Below are 17488 nucleotides of genomic sequence, written 5' to 3' on the forward strand. Positions count from 1 at the left end.
ATTAATGAGATTATGGTTTATTTTCATCAAGTTAGAAAATCAAAACTACTTTCTACTAGTAGTTAAATATGTATTTGAGTCATGCCCCAAAGGAGTTTGCATGACACAACTTGTAGGCGATCTGCGAATGTATAACAGGAATGTAATATCTAGACATTTCAAAGTTTGCCTATAAGAATCATAATTCGCACGCACGCCCTAGTGCATGCCGTCTGTATCATTACAACTTCACGACGAAAACAATGATTCTGTTGAAAGCAACGACAACTTAATAAAACCAAAATGGAAATATTAAAATTAAAACAAATTAAAGTGGAATGTATCCATCAATATCCACAAAACGAGTCATATATAATTCATGAGGATTTCCCAATTGATGTGTCTTTTAACAGTCTAATATACGAAATGTATCGTTTCAGGTTTTTCACATTGCTGTACAGACTCATTGGTCACTCAAGATAGCACACCTGGCAAATAATTGCATAATGTGCGTCATTCTTTTAAAAAGATAATTTAGTTAGCCAATAATGAGCAATCAATCAATGTATTGGCGGTTAATCCTTTGAAAGAAGGGTGCTGTTTGTACATACACAGAGTGTATCAATTCAGTATAGATTAGTAAATGTACATACATAAACACTACCTTTTGACAAATCCCCCATTGAAATCCGCATAAAAGTAATGAATCTATCAGCATGTTATCGGTTAATCCTTTCATCGATCCAGACACAAGAAATGCCAAATGGGGGCCTTCGTCGGGTAATCTAAGTGGCGTTACCACTAATTATACCTGTTATAAATTCATTAACTGAGCATCAAGTGAATGGTGACAAATAACATGTAGGTTAGACAAAACAGGAGACAAAACTAAATGATAGTAGATTGAGAGAACATAGAGCTTTCAGTTTTCACAACAGCTGTCGCCATTCCAGGTTTGTACAAACCTGTAAACGAAAAACGAAATAGTTTACCCCCTGAAATGTAGATGAATTCTGCATAGACTGTCATATCTATACCTACTATTACGTCACGGAGGCGACTATTTATGCATAGTGATTTATGCATTTGCACCCCCTAGAGTATATGTGATCTCTAAGGAATATCATGCTGATCATGTACAGATACACGTAAAAGCACAATTTTACTGTTAACAGCTTCTGATCTATTACACATGCTGACGTTTTGATATAGCCTAGGTTCTAACAGCCTGGTAATGCAGGAACGAAACAATGGGCATCATTGCGTTAATTACTAGTATAACTAACTTTGGGAGTTATTGTGCATGGGACTAGTGGTACAATGTCCGAAAATGTAGATATACACTAAATATTTCACTATAGAGTTGTTTTATTGATTGTGATTGGCAAACGGTTAGATAAAATACTTTCGGGATGCTGTAGTCCATGGGCCACAGTGACAGGCAGATTCATTCAAGGTCACATAATCCACATGCGCACTGACTACGGAAAGAAGCGATTGGAGAGGTGAAAGTCCACGAAACATATTCACCCAAAGTTAATACCGTAACACGGAGTCTTGCTGATTCTTAGCAGACGCAGCTTCCACAACTTCCTTGGTCACTTGGAAGGACTAACTTGTATTCATGGATTATAGCCATGTGTAAATTATCACTGTCCACAGAACAGCTTGTATGACTGTCTGGAGGGCGTGTCAACTGACTGAAGACAGATCTATCACTAGCAACATTCTGAACTTACTGATAGGCAAGGTTTACACTTGCAAAACGGAAGAGCAACTTCCACTTTCAGTAGTTTTCAAGTCTGTACTGCATGTTGCTTCATCTTTCTCTGTTAAGTCAATGGAGGATGTAGTCTGGATGTATTCCAAGAAGATTACAGTACTGGTCATATATGCTGTCTACTTCATTTAGTAAATATGTTTGGAGCTGATATTCGTTCAGATCTGAAAAGTAACTTCAGTCTCAAGTCCACAAGTCACAAGTCTTTTTTAGCTTCCCAATTAGTCCCATTGTCTTTGTTATTACGATACGAAGAAAGAAAACAATACAGACCAGTGCCAGACAATCCAGCCGTATCCAGGGGTGAAAATGTGGAGAACGGATCAGTTAGACAACAATGCTAGTCTAATACAATTCAGGCAGTCCTTTTGTTGGCTTAGTACCCATCGGTGTAAACATGCACTCATTAACTGTCTTGGCATATCATATTTATTGACTGAAAAATAAGAAATTGTAGTTTCTTCTGTTAAGTACAACCATTCTGTTTCTTTCCTTAATGTTTTTGGTTTCTTTGCCTCCCGTGACATAATATTAGTAGGAGAAAAAAACACATCCATGTTATCCGACACTGGCACAGAAATGACCTATGTGATGGAGTGAGTGAGTTTCTTGTTGCTTTTAAGACATGCAAGGCCCCTGTCAATATTTCATAAGGTTTTATGTGGAGGACATTAACAAATTTCATACTTTTGTGAGAAGAGTTCCATATTTTGACTCCACCCATAGTCCTACTGATAAGCCAACAATGTCATATTGAAAAAACACCTCGTGTCCCATCTAGGACAATTCCCACCCCAGAATAAATGTAGCATGAAGAACATAGTAGTCTGTGGCGATTGACTGCAGGCGCTGCCGGCAGTGGCGATACTGTTTCCTCGATCGGGCATAGTTCAAACCAGATAGCATCTGGGTTATGACCTGGTCGTTGAGGGCCTGCTCTCGCCTGAGAACATCCAGGAACCCCCAGATGGAGGGATGACAGCCTGACATTTGGTCAACAGGCGGCGATGCCACCCCTCCAGATGGTTATTAGTTCTGGGCAGGCCGTCCAGTGTCCTCTGGTATTGGTTCCAGGATCCAATGGGAAACATTGGAGGGCGTCGACCTCGGCGTTGTGGACGGCCGATGTAGGTGTCTTCAAAGTAGTCGAAGACAGGCTGTAGTCCTTCAGGCAGATGCTCTGTCATTGCCTCAAATGCGTCCACAACCTCGTCTTCTGGGATGAACGCTAAGGCTGGAATAATTCTTGACAGAGTTTGGAGTTCAGTTGATGCTGCACCTAAAATAACAAAATGATAAAGTATAACTGTATTGTAAATCTACATTCCATGAATAACTGAGGATGTGTGTATTTTTTATTTATTTTATTTATTTCCTAAAAACATAAGCTATTGCCCCGACAACACCTCATACCTAAACGCATTCAACACGGGTGGTCAAAGATGGATAAGTATAAAATTGTAATTGTAGGAACTAAAAACAAATCTCACCGAGACGGGTGCTTGTTCGAACGACGCCATGTTTTCCTGGAACCAATACCAGAGGACACTGGAAGATAGCCGATCGTGTTTCCAGTATTACCGACATTGCTTCTGATAGGGCCGATGTATTTCTGTTATTACCGCTAAATTACCGATATCGCTGCAATTGTTTCGCGAGTGGGCTGCGTTTGTTTACATTTGTGATCCAATTCCTTCAAATTTGCTGTAATTCCTTCAATTACTTAGGGGGGCCTGACGTTTACCTGGTCGAATCCCGTACCTGTGATGGACGGGTCCTTACCCGAACTACAGTATACCCCCGTACTTCGGTCCTGACGATAGGGGATGTGCGAGAGATACAATGTCAGTACCCGGGGGCCCTTGGAGCTTTACCGTAGTTCCTCCAGCAACCACAAGACGATGATCTTCGTTCAATAGTTTATTTGAAACAGTGTTGCTGGACAACCCACTCTATGGTCACTCTATAAGACTTCAGCCGCAAAGCTTCCGTCTTAAGCCAAATGCTGGTGCCTTTTAAGATAGTTTTCCGACGATTCCTTGTGACCAAACACCAAGAGTGGGAGCGCACCAGACTCCCGACCCTGGGCTTTGCTACCGCTGAAAGCTGGGTCCCTACGTCACAGCCAACACCCTCTTCTTTTTCGCCCATTGGTCAAAAACCCCTAACCCTGCATACTTTTTCACTCCCCCATCCTTATTCCGTACCCCCAATACCATATTTGTAAAGCTGTGAGGTGGATTCCAAGAAACTCAAGGTATCTACCTCCTAACCATATATGTGCCGTGGAATACTACGAACTGCTGCCGAGGTCCCGGGACAAGTTGCTCCATCTTGATAGTACCGTCCTTATCCTTTTACCTAATCTATGAGTCATATCGCCTTGCCCCCACTAAGTTCTGACGACCTACTTTCATGCTTATTTCCTCCGTAGCCGATTACCTACCTCTCCTACATTGTATTATGTTTTCTACCTTACAGGCCTTTATCTATTATTTCCCATTCTAAATATACTATTAGTACACCTTGATCACTTATTATTAATAACATCATTCCTAGATCTAAATATTATAACCACAATAATAATTCCTCGCCCATGATTCGCTGTTATCATAATAATCATAATTCCATGCCTCTGATACAATCCCTCCTCTGCCGAAGAGTGTGTCCCCACACTCTGAAGGACTGTGATGTCGAGACCCAGGCTTTGTCAGCGATCCTGTTAGTTTGGCTTTCCGCCTATTCTTGTGACCATGGAGTTAATTGTTTGCAACCATATAATACAGGTTACAACATTATACATGATAACGGATATATATACAGGTTAATTCGATACAATAATATAGGTTACAGTATGATAAACCAACAATTGATACATGGAGATAGATATACATAACGCGGGAGTCAAGTTAATTTGATACAAAATATAAACCAACAAGTCATGATATATATCATCAGGTTATATAGTCAGGTTAAACAGTATATATTTGATGGGGCTTGTGTATGGTGAGGAGTGAGATACGCTTGCGTACCAAGACGTATAGTGGTGGGAGCCGCATGAATGGTTTTGTGGTTTTTTGTTGGTTTTTTTGGTGCTTGTTAATGTCATGTAATCGTCGCAAACGTCGTGTATCTCTGTGACAGCCCCTAAACATTAGGAGACGGATAGAGTTCCCCCCCAGCATTCTGTTAGTGGACTGGTCAACCCTGGTAGCCTGAGGAGGTATTAGCGGACTGGCCGTAACCGGATAAGCTGTGCGAAATTGCACTAAATACAAAAACAATAGGTATTTACCTTGTAGAATGCGGTACAGACGCCCGGCCACATATAGGGGAACGGTTACTATCACTGGTAGCAATACTTGGGTATCAGTAAGTGCATTGCATAGCGATATATTGTCTGTGGGCCATTTAATGTGTACTTCTGATGTGAGCCAGCGGTGCTTTATTTGCACATTTTCTGGGATATATTGAGGTTGAGATAGTGTGCCAAGACTGTAGGTGGGGCGTCGACCCGTAAAAGGCTGATTCGAACAATGCTCTGAGGGGACGAAAAACTTAAAAAGAGGGTGGTAGAGCCGTCAGTTTGGACCTCATAAAAGTAGATAGCCAGAGCAAGAAAAAGGATTACCACAAATAAGAGGACTATCATTTCGAGGTTCCACTGTGGTTTAAAAATGGAGGCGACCGACAGAGTTTGGGTGGTAGAGGGTCCTCCCATGGTAGTCGGTGGCGTCCATATCAAAAGGCCCTTAGAAGTGGTCATGCTTGTTGACATCCCTGTCGTCACGGCTAGGGCCGAGCGCATTAATAACTGTGACTGGATGGCAGCAATGCGACGGTTGGTGAAGAATATTATTAGCGCTAGAACAGCCATGACGCCCCACATGGCGAAAGTGGAATATGCCACCAAACCAAACCAGTCAGTGTTCCCCTCTGAGTTGGTTAGTGCGTTCATATATACTGGGTCAGTGCGGTCAGTGTAGATTATTTCATTCGCTTTGGCCTTAGTGACTGCATGATGGAGATTGACGCTGAGTTGTTTATCTGTTTGGATCAGTTTAGTGAAAGACGCATTGGCCAAACGGAATTGCGCCGTTTTATATTGTACCGGTTCGTCTGCGATGAGCTTCGGTAGCCGATTTAATATGTCTTGGGAAGAAAAGAAATGTCGTAGTAAGGCCACGTTTAAGGTATAGTTGAGGGAAGACGTATCGCTAGCTTGTCGGCAACCAGTAAGTCGGGGAGCTAGCCTCATACCTTCGGCCTGAATCGAACAGGAACAATAAATAGGTGCTATACAAAAGTTACAACCTGGCTGTGTTTAGTTGAATTTGGGCACGTGTAGATAACCTCCGAAACCCGTATCAGTAGCAGTTGGTCGGGACCTAGTTCATACAATTGAGGTTGGGTACTGTCGGGTACTAAATGAAAATTACACCAGTCATGGGCCAAATCGATGTCGTCCAGCCAAATGACCAGCGTACAAGATGGGTTGTCAAAGCTTCTTTCGGCCGGTAATTTTGTACAGTGTGTGTGTGTCGATCGAACACAAGACTCGAACTCTTGGCTCGTAAACTCGACGAAACATTTTTCTTTACGGGAGATAGCTATATAGGGAGCCAGGTTCCGGACTATCGTGGTTTCGTTCGACTCCTCATGTAGGGGGACGGGAACTGTTGTCGATAGAGGGTGACATCGTCCTTGGCCGGTGTAATGGGGACCAAGAGGGACAGAAATAGTATATTTCCCTTCCGTCTAGTTTGTACGTGGCCCGAGGTATAGTATGCCCGGGGGTCGTGATAAACCAAGTCAAACTCTGGGTAATTGAAGGCTAGTTGTATTTTGACATGGTTTAGGACGACCCGAAGTGTGGATAGGGGGACAAGTTCCTGTGGCAGTTGGCCTTTAGTAGTTTGGCTGTACTACGCAAGTCCTGTAATTGGGAATTTAAGTGGCTAGTGAGGTGCAGTTGCTGTGTAGACAGGAGTAGGAGGAGGGATAATAATTGTTTATACCAGGTAGCTTCGCGCATTGTGTACTGCGAGGCACTTACTATTAGGTCATGATTTATCTGCACTACCTTAACCAGGTTATCGATTCGGGAGTTAGTTTTAGACATAAAGGAGGACATAGCATGGTTCGTGAGATTAAAGGCGATGTCCCGCATGTGTACTTGCCCAGCCAAGAATCTCACGTGATCTGCAATGACTTTCAAGTACCTTTCTGTGGCGACCCCCGCGAGTCCCTTAGCAATGTCTCCCAGAAATGGTAACAAGCTTCGTTGCTGGCGGGACTGGCTTTCTGGCTCTTCCCCCTCCGGGATAAAGTGTCTAAGTGTGTCCAGGGTATCCTGTATGCGGGTGGTGGCGGCGTTATGTATGTTGCGTGTATAATTCAGGATTGGCTGTGCGGCGTCCCTAGTCTGCCTACACTGGGTGATGGCACCCTTAAAGGAAGCAACGCATCGTGGGAATTTGAAGGATAGGTCTGTGGGTAGTGCGTTTGGCATGCATTCCATGCATTCGGCCTCCCGTATACTCCAGCACAGTCCTATCAGGATAACCACCAACAGCCAGGGAACCATCATTTCTGGGAACAAATAAATATACGGGGATAATGACAGCGTGGATGTATAGACGGCAACGACAGTGCAAAGACCTTATAGTGTTGGTGTTTTAATTGGGGTGGGGGTTGGGGGTGGGGTGGGGTGATGTTTAAGCGTATAGGCAGCATGACGACGCAAGAGGCAGGCGCGGTCCCAGTTGTTCGTTGTGGAGTACGGCTGGTGATGTATGCCGCCGTCACGTGCACGTGACGGCGGCAACCTCACCTGGATACTAAATTTCGACCCTATTGTCACACGCTCTCTCCCTACACCGCGAACCAGTAGTCAAGAATCGTCACCCTTGACACTGGTGTATTATGATTGAGCAACACGTGTATTGACGGACAACATGGTTTCCCCTTACCATTTCGTCGGACAAGAATCTCTTTACAGGCTAAGTTCACCCCCGTGGTGAACTATTTAATCGGTCCCGTCATGCAAGCAACTCCCAATATAACGCTCTCGTCAGACAAGAATATCTCAATATGTCGCTCTCGGCGGACAAGAATATCTCAATAGGTCGCTCTTGTCAGACAAAAATCTTTCAATATGTCGCTCTCGTCAGACAAGAATCTCTCGATATTTCGCTCTCGTCAGACAAGAATATCTCAATATGTCGCTCTTGTCAGACAAGAATATCTCAACAACTGTGACACGTATAGACTATATCTGATCTAACCAGAGTCTGCCAACCATAGGCTACTATATGTTTCGTCCGACAAGAATCCGAAAGCATCAGGCGATATACCTCTCTTACAGGGCAGACTTCACTTCAACCGACCAGTATAAATATATATATATATATAAATATATATATAAATATATATATATATATATATATATATATATATATATATATATATATATATATATATATATATAAATATATATATAAATATATATATATATATATATATATATATATATATATATATATATATATATATATATATATATATATACCTATACCACTATATATATATATATATAGAGAGAGGTATATATATATATATATAGTGGTATAGGTATATATATGTATATATATATATATATATATATATATATATATATATATATATATATATATATATATATATATATATATATATATATATATATATATATATAGTGGTATATATATATAGTGGTATATATATATATATCACATATTTCAAAGGACAGCCTAAACAGGCCAGTACACATCCCGTTCGACGTGCATTCGCCATTCGTCGGCTACCCGTAGCTTGTCTGACAAGACTCCGCCTCAACAGGCCCAGTAGAAAAATATAGATCTCGTTATAAACAACCTCCATGACAGGCCGATACCTATCTCGTCTGACAAGTTCAACTGAAGATTAATTGTGTAATTCTAGGGATAAGCACCCGCCTCTTACCAGTTAATCAGGATAGGTATGCGTGCCATGTAATGTGAATTCCGACTGATGTGTGATCTGTGCGTGAATGTAATGAGTGTCAGTGCCTACGTGTCGGACGGGTGCCCCTAGGTTTGTGGGGTGGTTGATGTGTTAGAATGTTGCTGTCCAGGTGACTGGTTTTGTTCCCGTTTTGTCCTGAGTCGGGTTTTCATGTTCCATGTTTGGCTGGCATGGAAATCCTCCAGGAGTATGTCGGGGAGCACGGTGTGTGATACCCAGCGGCTCCGGGTTTCACCTGCATATTTCACCTTGTAGTGTCTGATTCCTCCCATACGTCGTGACTGCAAAATTTTCTCTACGACAGGTTCGTCTTTAGTAAGATCGTGGCACGGGGGTACCAAGGGTGGTCGAGTTTCTTTCTGGATTTTTCTGCGCAGGACTGACTGTGGGATGTCGTCATCAGAATCCCACCCATCCCCTGTATCAGTGTCCACCGTCTCCATTATTTGCATGTCCGTGGGGCCTAGCAGGGGTAGGTCACGTGGCCGGTTTTCCGGTCCCAGGTATGGCTTGAGACGGTTAGCATGGACAGGGGCCCGAAGTGGTCTGTGTGTCCCACAGCGGCGTAGGAGATAGTTGGGGGTTTCATAAGCGAAGACGATGTAGAATGGACCCGTGTAAGCCCTCTGAAGTTTCCATGAGACATGGGGCTGCAAGGTGCCTTTCTTTAGCCATACTTTCTGTCCCACCGTAAAGCTGGGTTCCTGAGCTTTGAGGTCATATCTGGTCTTATAGGCCTCTTGTGCTGTTTTAACAGTGGCTTGTGCAATATTTCGAGCAATCTCCAAATTGTCTAGGAGTTGGCGCAGGTCTGTTCTGACTGTGGATGGAAGACCATCTGGGAGTGGTTGTAGGATTTGTCAATAGGAAGCCTGGGTTCCCGTCCATAGACCATGAAGTATGGTGAGTAGCCAGTAGAATTGATAGCTGGGCTCAGTCTATATCCTGCCATTATGCTTAGAAGGAGATGTGGCCAGGCTTCCCTGGCATCATCACAATAAACCCGGATAGCTTGTGAAATAACACAGTTCATTCGCTCAACGGCGGCATTAGTCTGGGGGTGAAATGGGGAGGTCCATAGCCGCTTAACATCCAGCAGTGTGCAGAGTTTCGTAAGTATGTGAGAAATGAATTCCCCTCCATTATCCGTCAGAAGGGCCCTCGGTGCCGAGTGTCGGGTGATTATGCCATCATAGAACGCTGTTGTGACTTCCTTAGCTGTCTTTGTCTTAAGGGGAAAGGCTTCACACCATCTTGAAGCGGCGTCAACACAGACTAGAACATACTGGTACCCCTCGCTGGGCGCAGGGCGATAGTGGAAGTCGCGTTTTGCCGCCTGGCATTGTGTACATGTGGCAACCCACATTTTGACGAAGTTGTACATCCCCTTCCAATAATACTTGAGCCGCATGGCTGCGTAGCATCGATCTACCCCGGGGTGTGCAGCAAGGAGATGGTCGTGGTATGCCCTCATAATATCTTCTCGGAGTGGCGCAGGGATACAAATCTGTCTATATGTCCGCATTGGTAGTTCCGTGCGATCCCTGGGAGTGTAGAAGTGAATGAGAAGTCCCTCATCCAATTCGTAATTGGCCGCCTCCAGTATTATGCGCCAAGCGGTTTGGTCATCCTTGGGTAGTGTCCCTGTTTCCATGTAGTTCATAATGTCTTGGAAGGAGGGGTCTCCGAGTTGTAGGTCGCGTAGTCTATCTGGAGGTATCCCCTCGGGGTACTGCAGTTTGTGTGTACCTTCACTTGGAGCGGATGACTCCTGCTCTGTGGCCTGAGTAACCTCCCGGTCAACTGTTGATATGGCGTGGCTGATCGTATCAATCCCTACTAGTTCCTCCTGTTCATTATCCTCTCTAGGGGGATAAGGTCGTCTGCTGAGGGCGTCGGCATTGCCGTTCTTGGCTCCGGGAACATAAGTGATGTGCAGGTCATATTGAGATAGCAGTTTACTCCAACGACCAAGCCGGCCCGTGGTGTCTTTAATGGTGTTCAAATACTGAAGGGCTGCATGGTCAGTGACGACTGTACAGTGGCTATCGGCCAAGAATGGGTGAAAGTGTTTCAGGCCCAACACGATAGCCAGGCATTCCTTTTCTGTAATGGAGTACTTCTTTTGTGTTGGGGATAAACTTTTCCCTGCAAAGGAAATTGGGTGTTCCTTGCCATCCTCCCCCTTCTGAGATAGCACAAAGCCGACACATTGCTCCGACGCATCACATGATAAGATGAAGGGTTTAGTGAAGTCTGGGTATGCTAGGATAGGGGCAGACATGAGTGCTGACTTCAGGGTTGTGAACGCCTGTTCTGCGGTAGTTGTCCAGACGTAAGGGGTATCCTTCCGTAGCAGACGGTGTAAAGGCTCGACAATATCAGCATAACCCTTGATGAATTTTCTGTAATATCCGGCCAAACCCAAGAAGGAACGAAGCTCTTTGGTGCATGTGAGTTGAGGGTATGTAACCACACTGTCGACTTTCTCCAGATCCATTGCGACACCCTCTTTTGAAATCACATGCCCCAGGTAGTTAATAGTGGAGAGGGCAAAATGACACTTGGAGGGCTTCAGTCGTAAATTCGCTGTGCTGAGTTTGTCAAAGACTGCCTCCAGGTGCGTCAGATGATCTTCAAACGTTTTGGAGTAAATGAGGAGGTCATCAAAATAGCTAAGGACCGATCTCCACGACATGGAGGAAAACAAGGATGATATAATGAAGGAAAAACAGCTTGGGGCATTGACAAGGCTGAAGGGCATGACCTTAAATTGGTATGCGCCCTCTCCCTGGACGATGAAGGCCGTCTTTTCCTTGCTATCCTCGGCCATGGGCACCTGGTGATGTCCTGACATAAGATCCAGGCTTGTGTAATAGCAGGCGTGACTGGTGCCTAAGGACATCAGCGATTGATCGATATTCACCAGAGGCCAATGTTCAACAGTCGTGATACGGTTCAACCGGCGGAAGTCCACGCAAAATCGTGTCGTCGCTTTTTGACTAGGAGTACTGGAGCAGCCCAGGGAGAGAAGGATGGTTCGATGATATCATTATCCAACATTTGTTGTAGATGTTTACTAAGTTCCTCTGGTTGACAGGGTAAGGTCAGGGTAAGGTCGCAGTGGTTTATGTGTTCCAGTGTCGATGTGACACTCAAAGAGGTGAGTTCGTCCAAGCTGCGTGATGTCCTTTGCAAATACGTCCCTATGACAGCCAATCAACAACAGAAGAGGTTCTTGTTCCCGGGGGGTGAGGTGAGAGTTAGTTAAGTCAATGTCTAAGTCCGCGGCCTGGCGCCGATATTTATCCTGAGTGGTGAGATCCTCTTGTAGTAGTCTGTTCAGTGGTGAGGGGTTGGGTCCCGGGGATGGTGACAGGTCATCCCAGTGGTCAGGGGGACCTGGTGACATCTGGGCTGGGTGGCAGTCCCTCATGGGTGACATGTGACATGACAAAACTTGACCCTGGTGACAGATCGTAGCAGGCGCCTTGGGGACAGTTGGCTTGGGGACAGGTGACATCCCCACAGGGGTGGCGACCGGATTGAAAGCGTCCGTCTGTGGTAACAGGTCCTCAGTGACTGGTGACAGACGGCTTGGGGACAGTTGACATAGGGACAGTTGGCACCACCTCAGAGGCGACGGCGAGATGGTTGCCATCCGACCTCGGTGACAGATCCTGGCTGGTGACAGGCGGCTTGGGGACAGTTGACCTAGGGACAGGTGACATCACATCAGTGGTGACGGCGAGATGGTTGACATCTGACCTCGGGGACATATCCTGGCTGGTGACAGACGGATTAGGGACAGATGACAGAGGGACAGGTGACATCACATCAGTGGTGATGACGGGATGGTTGACATCCGACCTCGGTGACAGATCCTGGCTGGTGACAGGCGGCTTGGTGACAGGCGGCTTGGGGACAGTTGACCTAGGGACAGGTGACATCACATCAGTGGTGACGGTGGAGTGGTTGACATCTGACCTAGGTGACAGAACCTGGCTGGTGACAGACGGATTAGGGACAGATAACGAAGGGACAGGTGACATCACATGAGTGGTGATGGCGGAGTGGTTGACATCTGACCTAGGTGACAGATCCTGGCTGGTGACAGACGGATTAGGGACAGATGACAGAGGGACAGGTGACATCACATCAGTGGTGACGGCGGAGTGGTTGACACCTGACCTAGGTGACAGATCCTGGCTGGTGACAGATGGATTAGGGACAGATGACAGAGGAACAGGTGACATCACATCAGTGGGGACGAAGGGATGGTTGACATCTGACCTAGGTGACAGATCCTGTTTGGTGACAGACGGATTAGGGACAGATGACGGAGGGACAGGTGACATCACATCAGTGGGGACGGCGGGTGGTTGGTGGTTGAGTCCAGTCCCTCCACGTTGGCATGCATAGGTGGCGCTAACGAGTACCCGTCAGTTATTTGCATTCCCATATCAAAATCACCTTGCAGTGTTTCAAAGTGGGCAACTTCAGTCCCTTTTGTAATGTGTACATGAGTGTCCGTGGGATTGAGAACTTGGAATGGTGCAGAATTGTTGTCAACTGATACCAAGCAATGGCAACCTATGACTGAATATAATTGTGCAAGCTTTGGTGAAGGTTACTGTAGCCCTGTGTGACCAGTTGTGTCAGAGTCGAGTAGTACTGAGAAGCATGCTTCTGCGCGGGGAGGGATAGACAGTGAGTGTGGTGTCCGAGCAGGTGTGGTGGTATACGGTGTGAGAAATGGTGTGGCGGTGAGCCCCTGCTGAAATACTAATTGGCGTTTAGTGAAATCAATCGATGCTGCATGGTCGGTCAAAAAGTCTAATCCCAGTATGATGTCTTGTTGTAACCCGTCAACCACGTAAAATGTTTGGGATAATTTCAAGTGAGCTATTAATACAGGCAATGTGACCACCCCGATGACCGTGAGAGTGGTTCCATCTGCTCCAGTGAGTTTAACACGTGGAGCTGACAGTAAAGGAAAGGATCCTTGCATCCCTACTTGGTTGTAACGTTCCGAATTTAGGCACGAAGTGGATGCACCTGTGTCCACCAATGCACGCAACTCCTGAGCCCTAATGGATACTGTTATCATGCTGTTTGCTAAGTGTACACTATTGATGGTGTGAAGTGATGGCACCACGATCGGTGGGGGAGAGGGAAGCGTACCTGTACTGGGAGAGGGGAACTCAGAGGTTCCGTTGTGGGTCAGCTGCACCAAGTGTAGCCGCCGTGTAGTGCTGGTCTGATACGGTACTGAGAGGGTCGTCTACGGGCGGAGGGGGTTCGGGGCGAGTACGGTTTCCCATTTCGGCCAGCAACCTGTCCTGGCCATGTATCATTTGTGGAGGAGGGGTGCCCGGGGGCTCTGTAATGGGTCGCCCCAAGGTTCGATGGCTGAGTGATAAGACGGCTGGTGGGGGAGGGGCGAAAGGGGAGGAATCCGGGATTGGAGTGTGGTCTACACGTGCCGGCACCATGGCTGGGGGCTTATTGCCTGGTGGGGGTTTGGACGAACTGGTTGTACTTTGGTATGTCGGACTGTCTAAACGTTGCGAGGAAAGAGTTGGGAATGGGATTTCGTTATGACCGAGATACTGCGTGTTTGGGTTATGGGGGCCCCCCCAGTCTCTGTGTAGTCATGCGGTGGGTCGGAAGACCTGACACCACCAAGCTATATGACCTTGTTGATTGCACCGGTAGCAAGTAATCAGTCTGGCTCTACATTCACGGGGATGGAAGTGAAACAAACCACAACCCTTACACGTGAACGGGCGTCTGTCCTGTAATGTATTTCGAATACCATAAGAATTTCCCGGTTTATTGGCGTAGTTTCCCAATGGGGCAAAACGGACATTGCGACTATTTGTACTTCTCCCGGTGTTCTGGTTGTTGTTCTGCGGGCGATAGGGCATTTGTTGTGTATGTGTATGTGTGAACTGTGGACTGTACATGGTTAGCTGTGGATTTGCTGTCGACGGCTCTGGGAGCATGTGATTGTTCTGCTGTGTTTGATGGTGTAAGTACTAACTCAAATCAACTACATTTACTGGTTGTAGTGGAGGCTGTTTGGTATGAGTTGTAAGTTCATCCACCTGTTCGCTCAATAGGTGGATGGCCTGCATTACTTTAGATTCGTCCTCAGGGGACCCAGTAGCATCAGCAATTTCTGCACTCTGTACAACTTCGGCGAGGGTAGTGTGTGGCCTAGTTAATACAAAGCGTTTTACATTCTGGCATGCGTTTCTTGGAACGAGATCCCTGACAAAATCATCATTGTTCCGGCCGATCAAGGCTGCCTGATGCCTGACCGCCTGTAAGAAGTCAGCGAAGGGTTCATATGGTTTTTGTTTCCTGTCTATGAGGTCATTTGCTCTCTTTAACATGACAATAGAATTTGGAGCATAACGCTGCAGGAAAGTTTTCTTCAAGGCTGGCCAGGAACACTGGTCCTTGGCCAAAGTCCCGTCAAACCAGTGTGAGGCCTGCGAGGACAGATATAAAGGCAATAGTTCCTTCTTTTCCTCATCTGTATAACCATGCACCTTACAGTATCGCTCAAACATTCTTAACCAACCTTCAGCGGCAAGCGGGTCCCCACCATCAAAATGGCTCATTGGTACTGCAGATAAGGAGACAGCTCGGGTAAATGATTGAGCTGGGTTCACTGAGGGGACGGACTGCGCACTGGGACTGGCGTTACTAGATGTTGTGGTCGTAGTGCAGGAGGACATGACCGGTGTGGTGTCAACAATAGCGGCAGGGCTCTCGAAGTCAGATGGGACGGTCTTACTACTCGGAAGTGGGGAAGCAAATAAAGTAGACCAGCTGGAAGATGTAGCTACAGGAGACAGACATTGGTGAGTGACAGGGCGTACAGAGATGGGATTCCCGCTACCGTTATGGGTCAGAGGCATGATTCTCTCAAAGATCTCGTTCTTTTACAAGTATATAGCAAAGGCGAAATTGGCTTACCTAGGTATGCTCGATCCTGCCGAATGCGCACTATTATATGGTCTAAATGTCTCACAACAGTTTCTGTCACTTTCCTATAAGTTCACAGTCACATAAAGTTCGGTGTGGTGCTTCCCTGGTGTCCCACTGTTCTGTACTGTCCGGTCCTCCAGTGGTTCCGGTGATCTGGTGTCGTCCTCCTGCCTTCCTCAGTAGTTGCGGCCCTCTCCCTTGACCAGTTGCGTTGGTGGTGTTGCCCTTCCTTGGACGGTCCCAACGTCCCCGTTTGCACCTGAATTTAGTAGTGTTTACAATTTAAGCAACCAAGCGTCACTCTGCTTAATGCAAATTGCCGTGTGTGCACCCGCTGCACCGCACTCTTCGCCTCTCAACAGTTTAAGCAGCCAAACGTCACTCTGCTTAATGTAAATTGCCGTGTGTGCACAAGCTGCACCACACTCTTCGCCTCTCAATAGTTTAAGCAGCCAAACGTCACTCTGCTTAATGCAAATTGCCGTGTGTGCACCCGCTGCACCACACTCTTCGCCTCTCAACAGTTTAAGCAGCCAAACGTCACTCTGCTTAATGCAAATTGCCGTGTGTGCACCCGCTGCAGAGCACTTTTTTTCTCTCTGAATGTCTATACTCACAATACTGGGAAGTTACCCCGCATCTCCACCACGTCTCCAAGGTGTGGAATCAGGTCTGTTAGCTGCCAGATAGATGACGTTTACCTGGTCGAATCCCGTACCTGCGATGGACGGGTCCTTACCCGAACTATGGTATACCCCCGTACTTCGGTCCTGACGATAGGGGATGTGCGAGAGGTACAATACGATAGTATGGGTTTTTTTAAAGTAATAACTAGAAACACTGAAACAATGGCGAGTAGTATTTCAATGGCGGATCAGAGCAGATAGGCGATATCTCACATTTTTCACACACCTCAAATACACCCTAACATTCTTTTTTAGATTATGAAACTATCACTAATGCAATCAAACACATTTCACCCGAGAGTATATGGTTTAAACATATTTTTATTCAGAAAACTGAATTTGGATTGGTAAAGAAGCCAAAAAAGAACATTTTAAGAAAATCGATAACCAACTAAACAGTCAACAAGGTACCAAAATGTGGTGGCGACTTGTTAAACATTATATGAAAACAACCAATTCTTCCTACACTTTCCCACCAATTATGTCTCAGGATGTAATGTATGAAAACCCTAATGACATCGCAAATGTACAAAATAATTATTTTGTAGATCAATCAAGAATTGCAAATCCAAATCTGCAGCTACCCACAATGAGCTCCGAATATAGCTTACACTCTTTGTCAAATATTGATATCAGCCCAGAAGAGGTAAAATATATTATTCTATCTGTTGATATAACAAAAGCTACTGGTCCAGATGGAATAGGCAACAGACTACTTAAACTCGTAGGCGCTAAGATATCTCCATTATTGTCACAACTATTTAACTTGTCTCTTCAAACTTTCAGGTGTCCTTCACTCTGGAAAGAAGCTCTAGTCACATCTCTTCATAAAAAAGGAAGTAAAAACGAATGTTCTAACTACCGTCCTATTGCTTTAACAAGTTGTTTAGCCAAAATTTTCGAAAAATGTGTTTTTAAACATGTATTTAATTACTTAAGAGATAATGGAATATTATATATTCTTCAATCTGGCTTCATGCCAGGCGACTCAACAACT

At 45.5% G+C, this 17488-nt stretch overlaps 1 protein-coding gene across 1 annotated transcript; it reads right to left on the reverse strand.

Annotated features, from left to right (window-relative positions):
* Positions 1 to 12378: 12378 nt before the first annotated feature.
* Positions 12379 to 13161, reverse strand: LOC137283833 (uncharacterized). The gene has a single exon (XM_067815517.1). The coding sequence runs from the start codon at positions 13159 to 13161 to the stop codon at positions 12379 to 12381; it is 783 nt and encodes a 260-aa protein (XP_067671618.1).
* Positions 13162 to 17488: the final 4327 nt, after the last annotated feature.

Source organism: Haliotis asinina, chromosome 5 (genome assembly GCF_037392515.1).
Source record: "Haliotis asinina isolate JCU_RB_2024 chromosome 5, JCU_Hal_asi_v2, whole genome shotgun sequence".
Taxonomy (NCBI): Eukaryota; Metazoa; Mollusca; class Gastropoda; order Lepetellida; family Haliotidae; genus Haliotis; species Haliotis asinina.

Excerpts from the sequence above, each read along its gene's own strand:
- LOC137283833 (XM_067815517.1), bottom strand. The coding sequence starts at position 13,161 with ATGTCACCTGTCCCTCCGTCATCTGTCCCTAATCCGTCTGTCACCAAA.